The 15,290-nt window shown below is 47.1% G+C and overlaps 1 protein-coding gene across 1 annotated transcript in view; it reads left to right on the forward strand.

Annotated features, from left to right (window-relative positions):
* The window catches only part of LOC128948757 (CUB and sushi domain-containing protein 2-like), a 142,434-nt gene extending 128,758 nt beyond the window's left edge, over positions 1-13,676 (forward strand). Inside the window, exons 57-67 of the mRNA XM_054293519.1 lie at positions 788-961; positions 1,988-2,061; positions 3,181-3,292; positions 3,707-3,886; positions 5,528-5,593; positions 6,727-6,888; positions 8,566-8,678; positions 9,285-9,372; positions 10,152-10,290; positions 11,270-11,411; positions 13,207-13,676. Of these exons, the coding sequence (XP_054149494.1) occupies positions 788-961; positions 1,988-2,061; positions 3,181-3,292; positions 3,707-3,886; positions 5,528-5,593; positions 6,727-6,888; positions 8,566-8,678; positions 9,285-9,372; positions 10,152-10,290; positions 11,270-11,411; positions 13,207-13,236 (1,280 nt within the window). The 3' untranslated portion in view covers positions 13,237-13,676. The remainder of the gene's footprint in view (positions 1-787; positions 962-1,987; positions 2,062-3,180; positions 3,293-3,706; positions 3,887-5,527; positions 5,594-6,726; positions 6,889-8,565; positions 8,679-9,284; positions 9,373-10,151; positions 10,291-11,269; positions 11,412-13,206) is intronic.
* The last annotated feature ends 1,614 nt before the right edge of the window (positions 13,677-15,290 follow it).

A 15,290-nucleotide genomic window follows, 5' to 3' on the forward strand; every position in this document is an offset into this window, starting at 1 on the left:
GTGCTGTGGGGATGGTTGAAGAGTTTGAAGCCTAAGTCTGGCTGCTCTCCCACCTCCTTCATGGCTTGGTTTTTTGGGAGCCTTGCTTTGGCATCTGTGAAGTGCAGGCAGGGACACAGGTGGTCACTCTACCCCTTGTGACAGAAGGGTGATGCCACATTTGGGATGAATCCAGGCATTTTCCATGTTCCTGCCTACAAAACATCCGCAAAACTGGGTGTTTGACCTCAGTGACTCAGTCTTCTGCAATCAGCACTCCTGGAACTGCCAAAAAAATCCTTTAGCAAAAGGCACCGTGTTGCAGCAGAAGTTGGGAATGTTTTGTGAAGGCTGGGTGGGTTTGATACAACAGCAAACACCAAAAAAAAAAGAGAATTAAAAAAAAGGAATTAGCATCTCCTGGTGCTAAAGGCAGCTCTGAGTCCCTTTTCCAGCTGCACAATATCGATTTTCATATTAAATCCCACAAAGCCTTCACTGTTCCTCACACCTTTCCCAGGATCCGGGATAATTAGTGGGCTTTCCGTGTGATACAGAGCCAAGGAACAAAGTGACACCGTGCAATTAGGGGAGAGAAAAAAGAGGGGGGAAAAAAAGGCAAATCCGGGGGAGAAGGTGGAAGTTAATTAACAACCATCGACAAAAGGAGATAATTACAAGGAATGCAGCCAGCAGCACCTTCAGCCACCCCTGATTCCCGAGCTGATCATGGAGTTGGATGGGCCGTGATGGGATGTGGCATTCCTGGGGGCTCTGTGGCCACCTCCCTGTCCCTTTGCTGTTGCAGCCGTGTTCTGTGGGGACCCGGGCACCCCAGCCCAGGGCAGGAGGGAGGACCGAGGCTTCACCTACCGCTCGTCCGTGTCCTTCTCCTGCCTGGCCCCGCTGGTGCTCGTGGGGTCGGCGCGCAGGTTCTGCCAGTCCGACGGCACCTGGAGCGGGACCCAGCCCAGCTGCATCGGTAAGGGGGGCTCAGTGAAGGCTTTGGGGGCTCAGTGAAGGCTTTGGGGGCTCCCTTCACCTCCAGTCCCAACCCCTTGGGGGTCCTTGGAGGTCAGGATGGGAGCAGAGGGCAGAGAGGAGAGCGGGGTGACCGTGGTGCTTTGTTGTGGTGTTGTGAGGGTCCCCAGGATGGGGTGAGAGATGGGAATTGACTCCCAAGTTCTCAGAAAGCTGATTTATTATATTATGAAATTATATTAAATATATATTATATTAAATATATATTAAATTTATATTATATTATATTATATTATATTATATTATATTATATTATTAACTGATACTATATTATGAACTTATAATATATTTTATATATATTATATTAAACATTATTTATTATGTATATATTAATATAATTATAATTGTATTTATAGATATAATTATAATAATAAATTTATTATAAATATTATATAAATATATATTTTATATATACTTGAATATGTATTATATATAAATATACTAATTAAATATAATATGTAATATATAATATATATAATATATTATATATTAATATGTTATATATTAATTATATTATAGTATTTATATAATATCAATATATTAAACATATTTATAAATATATTATTATAGTTATAAATATAAATATAATTGTATAATAAGTATAAATTATATATATTTATATATTAAATAAAATTACATCATATCATATTATAAGAAAATGCTATACTAAAACCATCCTAAAGAAAGAGAAAGGTGACATCAGAAAACCAGAAAAGAATGAATAATAAAAACCCGTGACAGACTCAGAGAGTCCAACACAACTGGCTGTGATTGGTCATTAATTAAAAACTTGGTTGCTTCTTTCTGCAGCAGGCAGGGATTTAAGGAACAGGAAGATCCATGTGTTCTCCTTGTTGCTGTGTGTTCCTTCAGAGCCAAATCCCATTTGTGTTCCAGAGGTACAGCAGGACCCGTGTGCCTGGAGGGCTCTGAGCTCTCCCATAAATCCCTTCCCTGTTTTTAACAGATCCCAGCCTCACGACGTGTGCAGATCCTGGAGTGCCTCTTTTTGGGATGCAGAACAATTCCCAGGGATACCAGGTATGGCCGTGGACGAGGGGTGTGCCACAAAGCCAGCCCTGCTCGGTCCTTGGCCTGGATTCACGTGTTCTCCCACGGATTCCTGTGTTATCCCATGGATTTTTGTGTTCTCCCATGGATTCAAGTTTCCTCTCATGGATTATTCTGTTCTCCCATGGATTCATGTGTCCTTCCATAAATTAATGCCTCCCATCATGGATTCACATGTTACCCCATGGATTATCCTGTGGATTCATGTGTCCTTCCATGGATTCTTGTGTCTTCCCATGGATTAGTGTCTCTTCCCATGAATTCACATGTTATCTCATGAATTCACATGTTATCCCATGAATTTCTGTGTTGTCCCATAGATTTACATGTTCTCCCATGGATTCATGTCTCCCCTGATGCATTAATGTCTCCTCCCGTGGATTCATGTCCTTCTTCCATGGATTCTTGCATCTTTCCATGGATTATTGTCTCCTTCCATGAGTTCATGTCCCCTCTCATGGATTCTTGTGTTATCCCATGGATTCCTGTGTCCTTCCATGGATTAATGTCTCATCCCATAGATTAATGTGCCCTTCCATGGATTAATGTCTCATCCCATGCATTCATGTGTCCTTCCATGGATTCCTGTCTCCTCCTGGGGGCAGGACACCCCATCGTGCTCCTTTAGCCCTCCGAGTGGGTTTGCACAGCATTAATTAGGCAGTGCATTGTATCTGAAATTAATTACAGTGCTAATTAATAGTTGCTGCTATTCACATTAATTCCCATTAATTTTCAGGCCAAATCCTGCAGGTGCTTTTGCTAATCCCATCTCTCATCCAGCAGGAAATCGTTGGAATGGGGACAAAAATCCCACAGTGGCTCCCTTGGGGGGCTCCATTCCCACCCATTCCCTGCTGGGATAGTGGATGGCAGAGTGGATCCTTCCATTTTCCTGCTAATTAGTCACCTTAATCTTGAAGTTTAATTAATTTATTTTATGTTTAATTAATTTGGAGACACCATAAATGGGATTTTTGCTCAGCTGGGAGTGGAGCTGCTCCTGTGAGGGATGAGGTGGTGACAAGGGGATGGAATGAAAGTCTGGGAATCCCTGGGAAGCTGAGTGATAGTCTCCTGTTGGGACAGGTGGGAAGCATCCTGTTCTTCAGGTGCCAGAAGGGATATCTCCTGCAGGGCTCCACCACCAGGACCTGCCTGCCCAACCTGACGTGGAGCGGCGTCCAGCCCGACTGCGTCCGTGAGTCCTGGGAATGCCAACAGGGAGCTGGGGCCCTCAGCCAGGCTCTGCAAAAGGAATCCTTGCAGGAAATGTGTGGCATTTTAGGGAGAATTGGGGATTGCAAAGGCAGTTTTTAGTCTGGCACTCAGTTCTGGGCTCAGAGGTGTTTCAGCACCTTTTGGTTTTGTCTTTTTCCCTTAAAAATGGGGGTGGCCAATCCTGATTTTCAGCTCATCAGCTGGAGCCAGGTTCAGCTTTAGCCAGGAAGAGAAACCCAGCATGGGAAGCTCTTCCAGCTGGGAAAAATCCCTGTGAGCTGTGGTGTAGAACCTCTTCCAGGAGGGTTCCCCTGTTGCTGTCACCGTGTCACTTCTCACCCTCCCCGTGCCCACCTGGGTGGTTTCTCTCACCTGTTCTCCCTGTCCCCTCCAGCCCACCACTGCAAGCAGCCCGAGACCCCATCCCATGCCAACGTGGGTGCCCTGGACCTGCCCTCCCTGGGCTACACCTTGATCTACTCCTGCCAGAGCGGCTTCTACCTCACCGGGGGCTCCGAGCACCGCACCTGCAAAGCCGACGGCAGCTGGACAGGGAAGCCCCCCATCTGCCTGGGTGAGGGGCTGGCAGCACCAGCTGGGCTCTGAGACCCTCCCCAGGCTCTCAGCTTGTGGAGATCCTGGGCCTTGAGGTCCTTCAAAGGTGGTTTTCAACCTGCAGATAAACTCAAGATTCAGTTTTGGTGTCAGAACTCCAAGGAAGGAGAGGGGAGGTGTTTTCAGCCTTGATTTTGTTCCCTTAAAAGTTGTGGGATGGCCCAGCCTGATTTTCGCTTGGTGGGAGGGTCTCCATCACTGGTCTCCATTGCAGAATCCCAGAACATGGTTGGAAAAGGCCTTTGAGGTCATCAAGTCCAACCTGTGACCCAACACTCAGGTGCCACCTGCAAAGAGTCACCTGGGGATCTTCTGGGGAGTTTTTGGGTCTAGAAGAACCTGTACAGGACAAAAATTGTTTATCTCCCCCACATTTTACCTGCCACAGAGTCTTGGATGAAGAACTTGTTCTGATCCATGGAAATGGAGCCCTGTGGCTCTCCTGGAGTGGGGTCACTCTGGACACTTGGGGTTGGAGCAGAGGGAAAGGCAGGACAGGCTGGGGACAGTGGCTGAAAGGTAGAGAGGGACCTGAGGGTGCTGAGGGACAGGAGCTGGCCATGAGCCAGGTGTGCCCATGGTGGATCAGGGATGGACCAGCAGGAGCAGAAGAGGGATTGTCCCCTGTCTTGGGCACTGGTGAGGGACACCCTGAGTGCTGTGTCCAGCTTTGGGCTCGTCCATCTGGGACATGGAGGGAATGGAGAGTGTCCAGGGAAAGGAACAGAGCTGGAAAAGTCCTGATGGAGCTGAGGGGGCTCAGTCTGGAGAAAAGGAGGCTCAGGGGGGACCTTGTGGCTCTGCACAACTCCTGACACGAGGGGACAGCCCCAAATTGGGCTCTGCTCCCAGGGAACAGGGACAGGAGCAGAGGGAACGGCCTCAGGCTGGGCCAGGGCAGTTTGGGGTCGGATTTTAGTGAAAATTTCTGCACAGAAAGGGTGGTCAGGCCTTGGCAGGGGCTGCACAGAGAGGTTTGGAGCATCCAAGGAAAGCCTGGACGTGGCACTCAGAGCTCTGGGCTGGGTGACAAGCTGGGCATTGGGCACAGCCTGGGCTCTGTGACTTTGGGGGGCTTTTCCAGTCTCAGGAATTCTGGGTGGGCAGTGCCAGACCCCAGAACAGCATAGCATAGCATAGAATAGAATACAGTACAGTACAATGCAATGCTATGCAATACAATACAATACAATGCAATGCGATACAATGCAATAATGACCAGCTGTGCTTTGTCCCCTGGGCGTGGCACTCAGAGCTCTGGGCTGGGTGACAAGCTGAGCATGAGGCACAACTTGGGCTCTGTGACCTTGGAGAGCTTTTCCAGCCTCAGGAATTCTGCGGGGGCAGTGCCAGACCCCACAATACAATACAAAGCAATGCAGTGCAATGCAGTGCAATGCAATGCAAAGCAATGCAATTCAATGCAATGCAATGCAATACAATACAATACAATGCAATGCAATACAATACAATACAATGCAATGCAATACAATACAATACAATACAATGCAATGCAATGCAATGCAATACAATACAATGCAATACAATACAATACAATACAATGCAATAGTGACCAGCTGTGCTTTGTCCCCTGTCCCAGCCGATGTCCGGCCCAGTGGGAGACCCGTGGGCACCGCGCGGGAGCCGCCGCTCGCCAAGGCCTCAGGTGAGGCTCAGGGGGCTCCTCCCCGTGGGCACAGCCCTAAAACCCCCTCAAATCCACCCTCCTGAATCCCCTCCTCTGTGTGAAAAATGCCAATCGCTTGTTTTTAACATTTTAAAAGTTTAATGGTAATAAAAGGGTTATAAAAATAGTAATATAATTTGAGTAATAATGATTTGGACAATTTGGATTAGGACAATATGAGACAATAGAGACAAAGAGTTATGTACAGTCTGGGTATCCAAAAAAGGACACCTGTTAACAAAGGATTAACCATTAAAAGCAACAGCCTGTTGCATATTCATACACCTCATACACGATGCATAAATTCCATTCAAACACAGGATTCTGTCTGGTCGGTCCCTACTTCTTCCTCTGAATCCTAACAGCACCTTAGAGGTGGGAAGAAGTTCGTTTCTTCTGATAAGAAGAATAAATTCTGTTTCTCTGAAAGATTTAGGTGTCCTGTGGCTGCTATCTCAGTGCAAGTCTTTTCTTTAAAAAAAAGTATCCTACATAGCATAGTTTCTATTTTAACGTTTTTTATATCCTAAAACTATATTTACCCACTACTTAAGAGAATTAATACAGCATCACTTTCTAACACAACACATATAATATTAATGTTAATATTTGAGAAAAGCCAATCATAAAATACATGCATTTTTCACACTCTGGAAACTGCCACATGCCCCATCCTATTCCATGGACAACAAACAGGATCCTTACAGGAGCTGAACATCAAGATCCATATTCCTCCCCACAGCATTCCAGCCCTTCCTGTACATTTATCCTTTTTTATTTTAAGTTTTCCTAATAAGTTTATTTGAGCTTTTCCTAATAAATTATTTTGGGGCTGGTTTGTTTTTTAAACTATCCTTGTGTTTTTGGTCACAACAGCCAAATTAAAGTTACTGGTTTTGTCTTTGTCCCTCATGGTGATGGCTCAGAGCAGGTGTGATTGAAGATACTTAAAATACAAAATATTTTTGAAATATTAAATATTTAAAACAATCTAATTATTATCAGTGAATTCAAAGAAAGACAGAAATCCTGCTCTGTTTTTTTTTTTTTCCTGAAAAAATGGAAATGCTGCTGGGTATTTTTTTTCACATCTCTCACTGCTGTAATTCCAGTGCCTGCAGATGTGTTTGCAAGGAATTCCCTGTGGAAAGGCTCCTACGAGTACATGGGGAAGAAGCAGCCAGCCATGCTCTCTGTCACCAGCTTTGACCCTGCCACCAGCAAGGTCAACGCCACCTTGATCGACCACAGCGGGGTGGAGCTCCAGGTGTCAGGTGAGGGACAGACAATGTGACCTTTGGGAGGGGGTGGCATTGGCACTGCCAGGGCCGTTCCCTGTGTGGGAACTCAGCACATCCCTTTGGATGTCCAGAGTTGCCGAGGACCCCATTGCGGGGCTCAGAGACCCTGGCACACAGCCCACAACACCTGGGGATTTGATTGTGACCCCTGGAGCAAGTTACCAGCATTGTATGAGGACCTGAAAGTCACACAGGTTTGAATGGTGTAATAACAAAATGATCACAGGGTGAAAATAAAGATTTTAGGATTTTTGGTATGGGGGTTATGGGGACAAGATGGAGGAACTTGGACGTTTCCAGCCTTTCTCCTTCTCCTTCTTGTTCTCCATTTTCTGCAGCGATGTTGGCACTTTGGGATTGGTTTAGAGTAGAAGTGCACTGTGTAACACAGGTGATGGGTATTGGGAATTAAGTGTAAATATGTTATAGGTAGTTTGTAGTATAAAAGGACAACACAGAGTGCCTGTGGCTGCCCTGCTGAGCAGATCTCGGCTGGGCAGAAAGAAAATTTTATAGATAAGAATTAATAAACAACCTCAAGACCAAAAAGTGAAGAGTCCAGACTCATTCTTCAGTTGCACGGGCCGAAACAGAGACACCCTGCACATCTTAGGGCAGAGAATATCAACAGCAACACGAGAGCACTGCTGGGATGTTGTGATAAAAGCCAATTCTGGATTGGATAGGTCATATTTTATGGGATTATCAGAGGTTATATTATATATAACACTATAAAATATAACCTATATCTATAATAGGTTCTATTTTATAGTGTTATCAGTACTGTGTCAAATCTTACTGGTGGACAATACATTCATGCTTAATTTATGGGTCAGTACAAGGTATTTTGCTTGTTTGTCAAACTTCTGTATTTTTAGTTAGTTTACATATTTTTTCTACTGATTCTCATGAGACAGCTCTTATTGTTTATACTGGTGCAATTATTTTTCACTCTAGGAATAGATTTTTATGTTAATGAATCTTTCATACCAAGATTGTTTTCTCATGGGAACTTGCAGCCATTAATTTAGGCCTGATTTTATGAGGCCTTTCTTTTATAATTTCTCTTCCTGTCTGCATCACTGGGACACCTCTAGGGCTGTGTCCAGTTCTGGTCACTCATGGCCAGAGAGACATTGAGGGGCTGGAGTGTGTCCAGAGAAGGGAATGGAGCTGGAAAAGGGTTTGGAGAACTCCTGATGGGGCTCAAGGGGCTCCCCACAACTCCCTGACAGGAGAGGGGTCAGGCTCTGCTCCCAGGATGAAACAGCCTCAATCTGTGCCAGGTTGGATTTTAGGGAATATTTCTCCATGGAAACACCTTGAAGCTGCCCAGGGATGTTTGGAGTGCCCATCCCTGGAGGTGCCCAAGGTAGGACTTGGAGCTTTTGGGTAAAAACCATGAAATTATGTGAGCTGGACTTTGATGATCCCTGGGGGTCCCTTCCAGCTCATGATTCCATCAGTGCTCCATGTCCCTGCCCTCCTGAATATTAATTAAATATTGAGTTGAGTCCTTTCCCATGTGGAAAATACCTTCAGTATCCTGGGCTGTGTTTCCCACCACCAACTCAAATCCTGACGTAGTTTCTCTGCTCTCCCACTCAATTATTTCAAACCAGAGCTGACAAAATCCCATTTTTTTTCCAGGGATTTACAAGAAGGAAGACGTGCACCTGCTGCTCCAGGTGTACCAGATCATGGGGCCACTGGAGATATTTGCCAACAAGTTCAGGAATGACAAATGGGCCCTGGATGGACACGTGAGTGAACAAAACCCACCCTCCCATGGCTGTCCCAGCCTGGATTTCCCTTCCCTGGAGCTGAGGGATGATTCCCAGAGCTGGGAGGGGACATGTGGCACTTTTCCAGCAGGTGACAGCTCCTCCTGCAACTGGGGGTTGGTTTTATTGCCCTGGGGTTTGGAATCCATCATCTCCCAGATAATGCTGGAGGAGAAACCAACGGGATTTGTTCCCTGTGGATGTTTTACATCTGCTCAACATCTTGCTGGAAAAGCTTATTTTCCCTACTCCTCACCCTTTACCTGTGTCTGGGAGTTTCCCAAGCCCTTTAGGGATCCAAAGGAGCTTGGAAAAAATGTGGATCCAAGTGACCCATGGCCACTTTTTCCCCTCTCCCTCTGGAATCACCAATGTCCTCTCCAGTTTATCACAAACAAGATTTTTTTAGCTTCCCTTCCTTTGAGAATGGAGAATTTTCAGCTGTAGGGCAGTGAAACTCCTTAAAAAATGCCAGAATTTTCTGGGGAATTGCATCAAATTAATGCACTTGGAAGGGGCTGGGGTGAGCTGGGTATTAAATTCAAGGAAAAGTTGGATAAAACCATTGATTTCCACTCTCCACAGGTCTCGTCAGAGTCCTCGAGTGGCACCTTCGTGTACCAGGGCTTTGTGCGTGGCAAAGGCTTTGGGCAGTTTGGCCTCCAGAGACTTGGTAAAATTCTTTGGATTTGCACTTTTCCCCTCAATTCCAGAAGCTCCATTTTGGCCTGGTTGGGGGTTTCCAGACAGGGAATTTTTCTCCAATCCCTCGCTTGAATTTTCGGCGCTTTCCGAGTTCTGCTGAGCTTGGTGTGAGGTTTGTGGGAGACAAGCAGCACAAAACAAACAGCAAAGGATAAAATTTGTAATTTGGGAGCAAAATGAGGGATAACCAGGCTGCTGTCCAAAGGCAGGGAGAGTTTGGAAGCACAAACAACACCTGGATATATTTATTTCCATATTCCCAGATCCCTGCCAAGCCCAAATCCCATTCCCACCACAGCAAGTGTCTCCATCAGAAATCACAGAGGCTCTTGGGAGCTTAAACCCCCCAAAGTTTAAGCTCCTAAATACCACTTAAAGCATGGTTTGAGCTCTTTAATCCCTCAAGATTGCTGGAATCTCGTCACCTTTATGGATGCTCGTTATTGCAGCATTTCAGAGTCTCCTTAAAGCCCAACTTCATGCATCCAAGTTGGACATTTTTGGCAAAATAAATCAATTTATATATCTCTTTAATTGCAGATGTAAATAAATGATGAGCCCTAATAGGCTGGATTTCCATCCTTGCACATCCCTTTTTAAATTCCATTTTCCAACACCACTTCGCTCATTTTGCTGCTGGTGCCACCTGTACTTTGAGCCAAGGCCTTTTCCCCCAGCAAGGGTTTGGAAATGTGGGAAATGTGAAAGGAAAATGAAGGAAATGTGTTCATTTCTGCTGTGTTGCAGACATCAGCATGATGGAAAATGATCCTGAATCCATAGGCCACCACTTTGCATCCAACAGCAGCTCCGTGGCAGCCGCCATCCTTGTGCCTTTCATCGCCCTGATTATTGCAGGGTTTGTGCTTTATCTCTACAAACACAGGTGGGTTTGGGACAAGAATCCCAAAAGCTGAAAGAAATTCAGGGATTTCAGAGGAATTATCAGTGAGCTGGGCTTAAAATCATCCCCTTTAGGGCTGGTTTAATTCAGGAGGTGGGACAAAAACAGAAGGTTTGGAAGGTTATTGCAGGGTTTGTGCTTTATCTCTGCAAACATGGTTTTGGGGCAAGAATTCCAAAAGGTGAAAGAAATTTAGGAATTTGAGAGATATATCCGTGAGCTGGGCTTAAAATTCCCACCTTTAGAAATGGTTTAATTCAGGAGATGGGGCAGCAACAAAGAGGGTTTGGGAGATTGGGAGAGTAATTCCAAAAGGTGAAATAAATTCAGGGATTTGAGAGGAGTATCAGTGAGCTGGGCTTCGAATCCCCCTTTTAGGGCTGGTTTAATTCAGGAGGTGGGAAAAATAAAGCATTTCTTTGGATTTGGGATTTGGGAGAGGAGAGCAATGGTTTTTCTGGCCATTAATGGGATTTGTGGCCACATTTGGGAGGATAAAAAGCAAATTCCCCCCCTCCCTGTGGCTTTGAATGTGGTGTAAATTCAGTTTTGTCCTGATCAATGCTGCAAACCCCCAGATGGATTTTCCTGCCCCATCCCCACAGGTTTCCCCTGTCACTGCCCCCCCTCAGGGCTGTCATCTTGATTTCTTAAGATTTTCTAAGCATTCTGAGTTTACATTCATGTAACAAACTTTCTCACACACTTTCTGTAAATAACTCATTGTTTTGCATTCTTTTATGGAGGAGGAGAAATTTGCTGGACTGTTGGTTTGTCCAGCGTCATTGGAGAGGTGGCACTGTCACCCTCCAACCCATTGTCACTTTTGGAAACCTATAAATTTTAGAATCAGAAGATAAATTTTCAATTTTTTTATCTTGAAAGCAGCGCTGTGTGTGCATTGTGTGTTCCGTGTTGTGTAGTGACATCACCTGTGTGGGTTTTGTCCCCGATGCCACAGGAGGAGACCCAAAGTCCCGTTCAACGGCTACGCCGGCCACGAGAACACCAACGTGAGGGGCACCTTTGAGAACCCCATGTACGACAGGAACCTGCAGCCCTCAGACATCATGGCAGGCGAGGCCGAGTTCACAGTGAGCACGGTGTGCACGGCGTATAGCGCCGTCCCCGCGCGGTGAGTGGGACACGGCCACCCCACGGTCACCAGTGGGCCCTGGGGGCTGTGGGGTCCTGGGATGAGGGGAGGTGGAAGGGGTTGGGAGCATGGAGTGAGTGGGGAGGTGGAATGGGTTGGGGTTGTGGAGTGTGTGGGGAGTTGGAAGGGTTTGGGGTCATGGAGTGTGTGGAGTTGGAAGGGTTCTCTTCGGATCATGGAATGTGTGGGGATCATGGAGTGCGGGGAGTTGGAAGGGTTTTGGATCATGGAATATGTAGGGTGTTGGAAGGGTTCTCATGGGATCATGAAGTGCAGGGAGTTGGAAGGTTCTCATGGGATCATGGAATGTGTGGGGAGTTGGAAGGGTTTGGGGTCATGGAGTGAGTGGAACTGGAAGGGTTTTCATGGGATCATGGAATGCAGGGAGTTGGAAAGGTTTGGGATCATGGAGTGCGGGGAGTTGGAAGGGTTCTCTTGGGATCGTGGAATGTGTGGGGAGCTGGAAGGGTTTGGGATCACGGAACGCATGGAGTTGGAAGGGTTCTCTTAGGATCGTGGATTGTGTGGAACTGGAAGGGTTTGGGATCATGGAGTGCAGGGAGTTGGAAGGGTTCTCTTGGTATCATGGAACATGGGGAGTTGGAAGGGTTCTCGTGGGAATCTTCATGGGATCATGGAATGCATGGAGTTGGAAGGGTTCTCTTGGGATTGTGGATTATGTGGAGCTGGAAGGGTTTGGGGTCATGGAATCTGTGGGGAGTTGGAAGGGTTTGGGGTCATGGAGTGTGGGGATTTGGAAGGGTTCTCATGGGATCATGAAGTGTGGGGAGTTGGATCATGGAGTACAGGGAGTTGGAAGAGTTTGGGATCATGGAGCGTGTGGGGAGTTGGAAGGGTTCTCATCGGATCATGGAATGTGTGGAGTTGGAAGGGTTTCCATGGGATTGTGGAGTGAGTGGTGTTGGAAGGGTTCTCATGGGATTGTGGAATGTGGAGAGGTGGAAGGGTTCTCTTGGGATCATGGAGTGTGTGGGGAGTTGTAAGGGTTTGGGATCATGGAGTGTGTGGTGTTGGAAGGGTTCTCATGGGATCGTAGAACGTGGTGAGTTGGTTTGGAATTATGGAATGTGTGGAGTTCCATGGGATCATGGATTGTGGGGAGTTGGAAGGGTTTGGGATCATGGAATGTGGAGTTGGAAGGGTTTGGGATCATGGAATGCATGGAGTTGGAAGGGTTTTCATGGGATTGTGGAGTACAGGGAATTGGAAGGGTTCTCTTGGGATCATGGAGTGTGTGGGGAGGTGGAAGGGTTTGGGATCATGGAATACATGGAATTGGAAGGGTTTCAGATCATGGAGTGTGTGGAGAGTTGGAAGGGTTCTCATGGGATCGTGGCATGTGGGAAGTTGGAAGGGTTTGGGATCATGGAACATGGGGAGTTGGAAGGGTTTTCATGGGATCATGGAGTGTGTGAGGAGCTGGAAGGGTTTGAGATCATGGAGTGTGTGGAACTGGAAGGGTTCTTATGGGATCATGGAATGTGTGGGGAGCTGGAAGGGTTTGGGATCATGGAGTGTGTGGGGAGTTGAAAGGTTCTCTTGGGATCATGGAATATGGGGAGTTGGAAGGGTTTGGGATCATGGAATGTGTGGGGTTGGAAGGGTTCTCATGGGATCATGGAATGCAGGGAATATTCCATCTGGAATGCTCCAATTTTAGGACACCAAAGCCCCTTCCCCAGAATTCCCATGTGCCATGACCAACCCCCTTGCTCCCCCAGATTCCCGTGGCCGGTGTCCAGTGTGGATGACGTTCCCACCTCACCATCCATCCATCCCCTCCCCACCTCCCTGCTCCCGCCCCGCCGAGGCCGCGGGGAAGCTGCTGCACCTCCCCGGAATTCCCGAGGGGCTGCTGGATCCACCTCCAACCTCCATCCTGCTGGGTCTCCAAGCCAAAGGTTCTGCTCCGGCCCCGCTCCCAGACCTCGGGAAGGCCTGCTGGTCGGAAGGCTTTCCCCAGCTTCCCAAACTTTGGGAAGAGCTTGGGCCACAAAGAGGTTGTGCACAAGGTGCTGGATTCTGTGGAAAACACCTGGATGGGACAGGATGAGGATTTGTGTGTCTGGGTTATTTTTTTGGTTGGATTTTCTACCCCAGGGCTTGAGCAGAGGAAAGGTTTTCAAAGGGGAGCTTTCCAAACCTTGGGAAGCTTTTCCCCTCTTCCCTGTGTTTGGTTTTCCTTTGGGCATTCCTGGATTTACAGAAAACACCTGGACGGGACAAGATGAGGATTTGGGGTTTCTGGGTCATTTCTTGGTTGGAATTTTTACCCCAGGGCTGGAGCAGAGGAAGGGTTTTCAAATGCAAAACTTGGGAAGCTTTTCCCCTCTTCCCTGTGTTTGATTTTCCTTTGGGCATTCCTGGTTGGATTTATGGATAACACCTGGATGGGACAGGATGAGGATTTAGGGTTTCTGCATTTGGGTCTCTGGGTTATTTCTTTATTGGATTTTCTACCCCAGGAAGAGTTTTCCAAATGGGACCTTCCCAAAAGCTTTTCCCCTCTTCCCTGTGTTTGATTTTCCTTTGGGCATTCCCAGCTGGGTTTTTCCTGCCCCATGTTCCCCCTGATCTGAGCTGGGCCCAAATCCCTGATCAGGAATTCACTGCCAGGCGATTCCTGAAGGGACAGGAATATCCAAAGGGACAAAAATCCTCTCTGAAAAGAACTCCACACTAATTCCCCCAAAAGCTGCACAAATCCTTTGCCCTTTCCAGACTGATCCTCCAAAGGGCAATGCCAGAGGAGTTTTAATTCCCATCCTGAGCTGCTCCCTTTATTTCCCTGGGGCACTGAGGTTTCTCGGGATTTTGTGGGAGCAAAAACTCCAAAGGATCTTTGTGATCCAAAGTTTGCTTGGAGTCACTTTCTTTAGGATCAGGGGAGGCAGAAGTGCCATTCCCAGGTCACTGAGTCCAGGAGGCTCTGAGGAAAATCAGGATGAGCCCTTTGGAATGGGGGTTTCCATCCATGCTCCAGTTCCAGCATGGATCTTCTCCTCCCTGAAGCTCTTCCTGGGATAATCTGGGATATTTTTTTGTTATCCTTGATTTTCTGGGTGTAAATACATCAGTATTTTATTTTTGTTACTCCTGGCTCTCCCACAGGGAGCAGAATTCCCAGACTGCCAAAAAATGCCGCCTGTCCTCCCAAAAATGTCACTTCTCCTAAAAATCCCACCAAGGTGCTCTGATTTCTCCCTGGGAAGTGGGAGTTGGAGCCTGAGCCCTGATCCAGCATGGGCAGGGGTCAGGGAAATGTTCCCACATGGATTTGGGGAGGATCCCAGGATGAAATTTCATGGATTGGGATGGTGTCAATCCCATTGGGGCTCCAAAGGAATATTCCTTTCTTCCCTTGTCCCCCTTCCATCCTCCCAGGGCTGGAACCAGGCTGGGATAATCCCTTGGAATCCTTGGATCCCACCCTGCCTCCACTGGGCTCTCCTGGCCCATCCCTGATCTTTTCCAAGCTCAATTATCCCTAAAAACCCCAGAGCCCAACCCAAACCCCTGCCCTGCCACGTCCCAATCCCAATTCCAGGCCCCAAAATTCCAACAATCCCTGGAAGCAGAGCTTGGATCCATCCAGGTTCTTGTCCAAATCCCAGGGAATCCTCCCACACCTGGCTCCCACTCATTCCATGGAAAATCCAGGAGAAATTCATATCAGGAGTGCAAAATAAATCCAAAATATTTAAAACCACCCAGGCAGGGAGAAGGGGGAGCTCGACTTTAATGGAATTTGCTGCTTTGGATCCATGAATTCCCTTTTCCTGCTCTTGCCCAGGGAGCCAAGGAA

Source organism: Melozone crissalis, unplaced genomic scaffold, assembly GCF_028551555.1.
Source record: "Melozone crissalis strain CALT ecotype California unplaced genomic scaffold, PUWL_Pcris_2 ptg000156l_1, whole genome shotgun sequence".
Taxonomy (NCBI): Eukaryota; Metazoa; Chordata; class Aves; order Passeriformes; family Passerellidae; genus Melozone; species Melozone crissalis.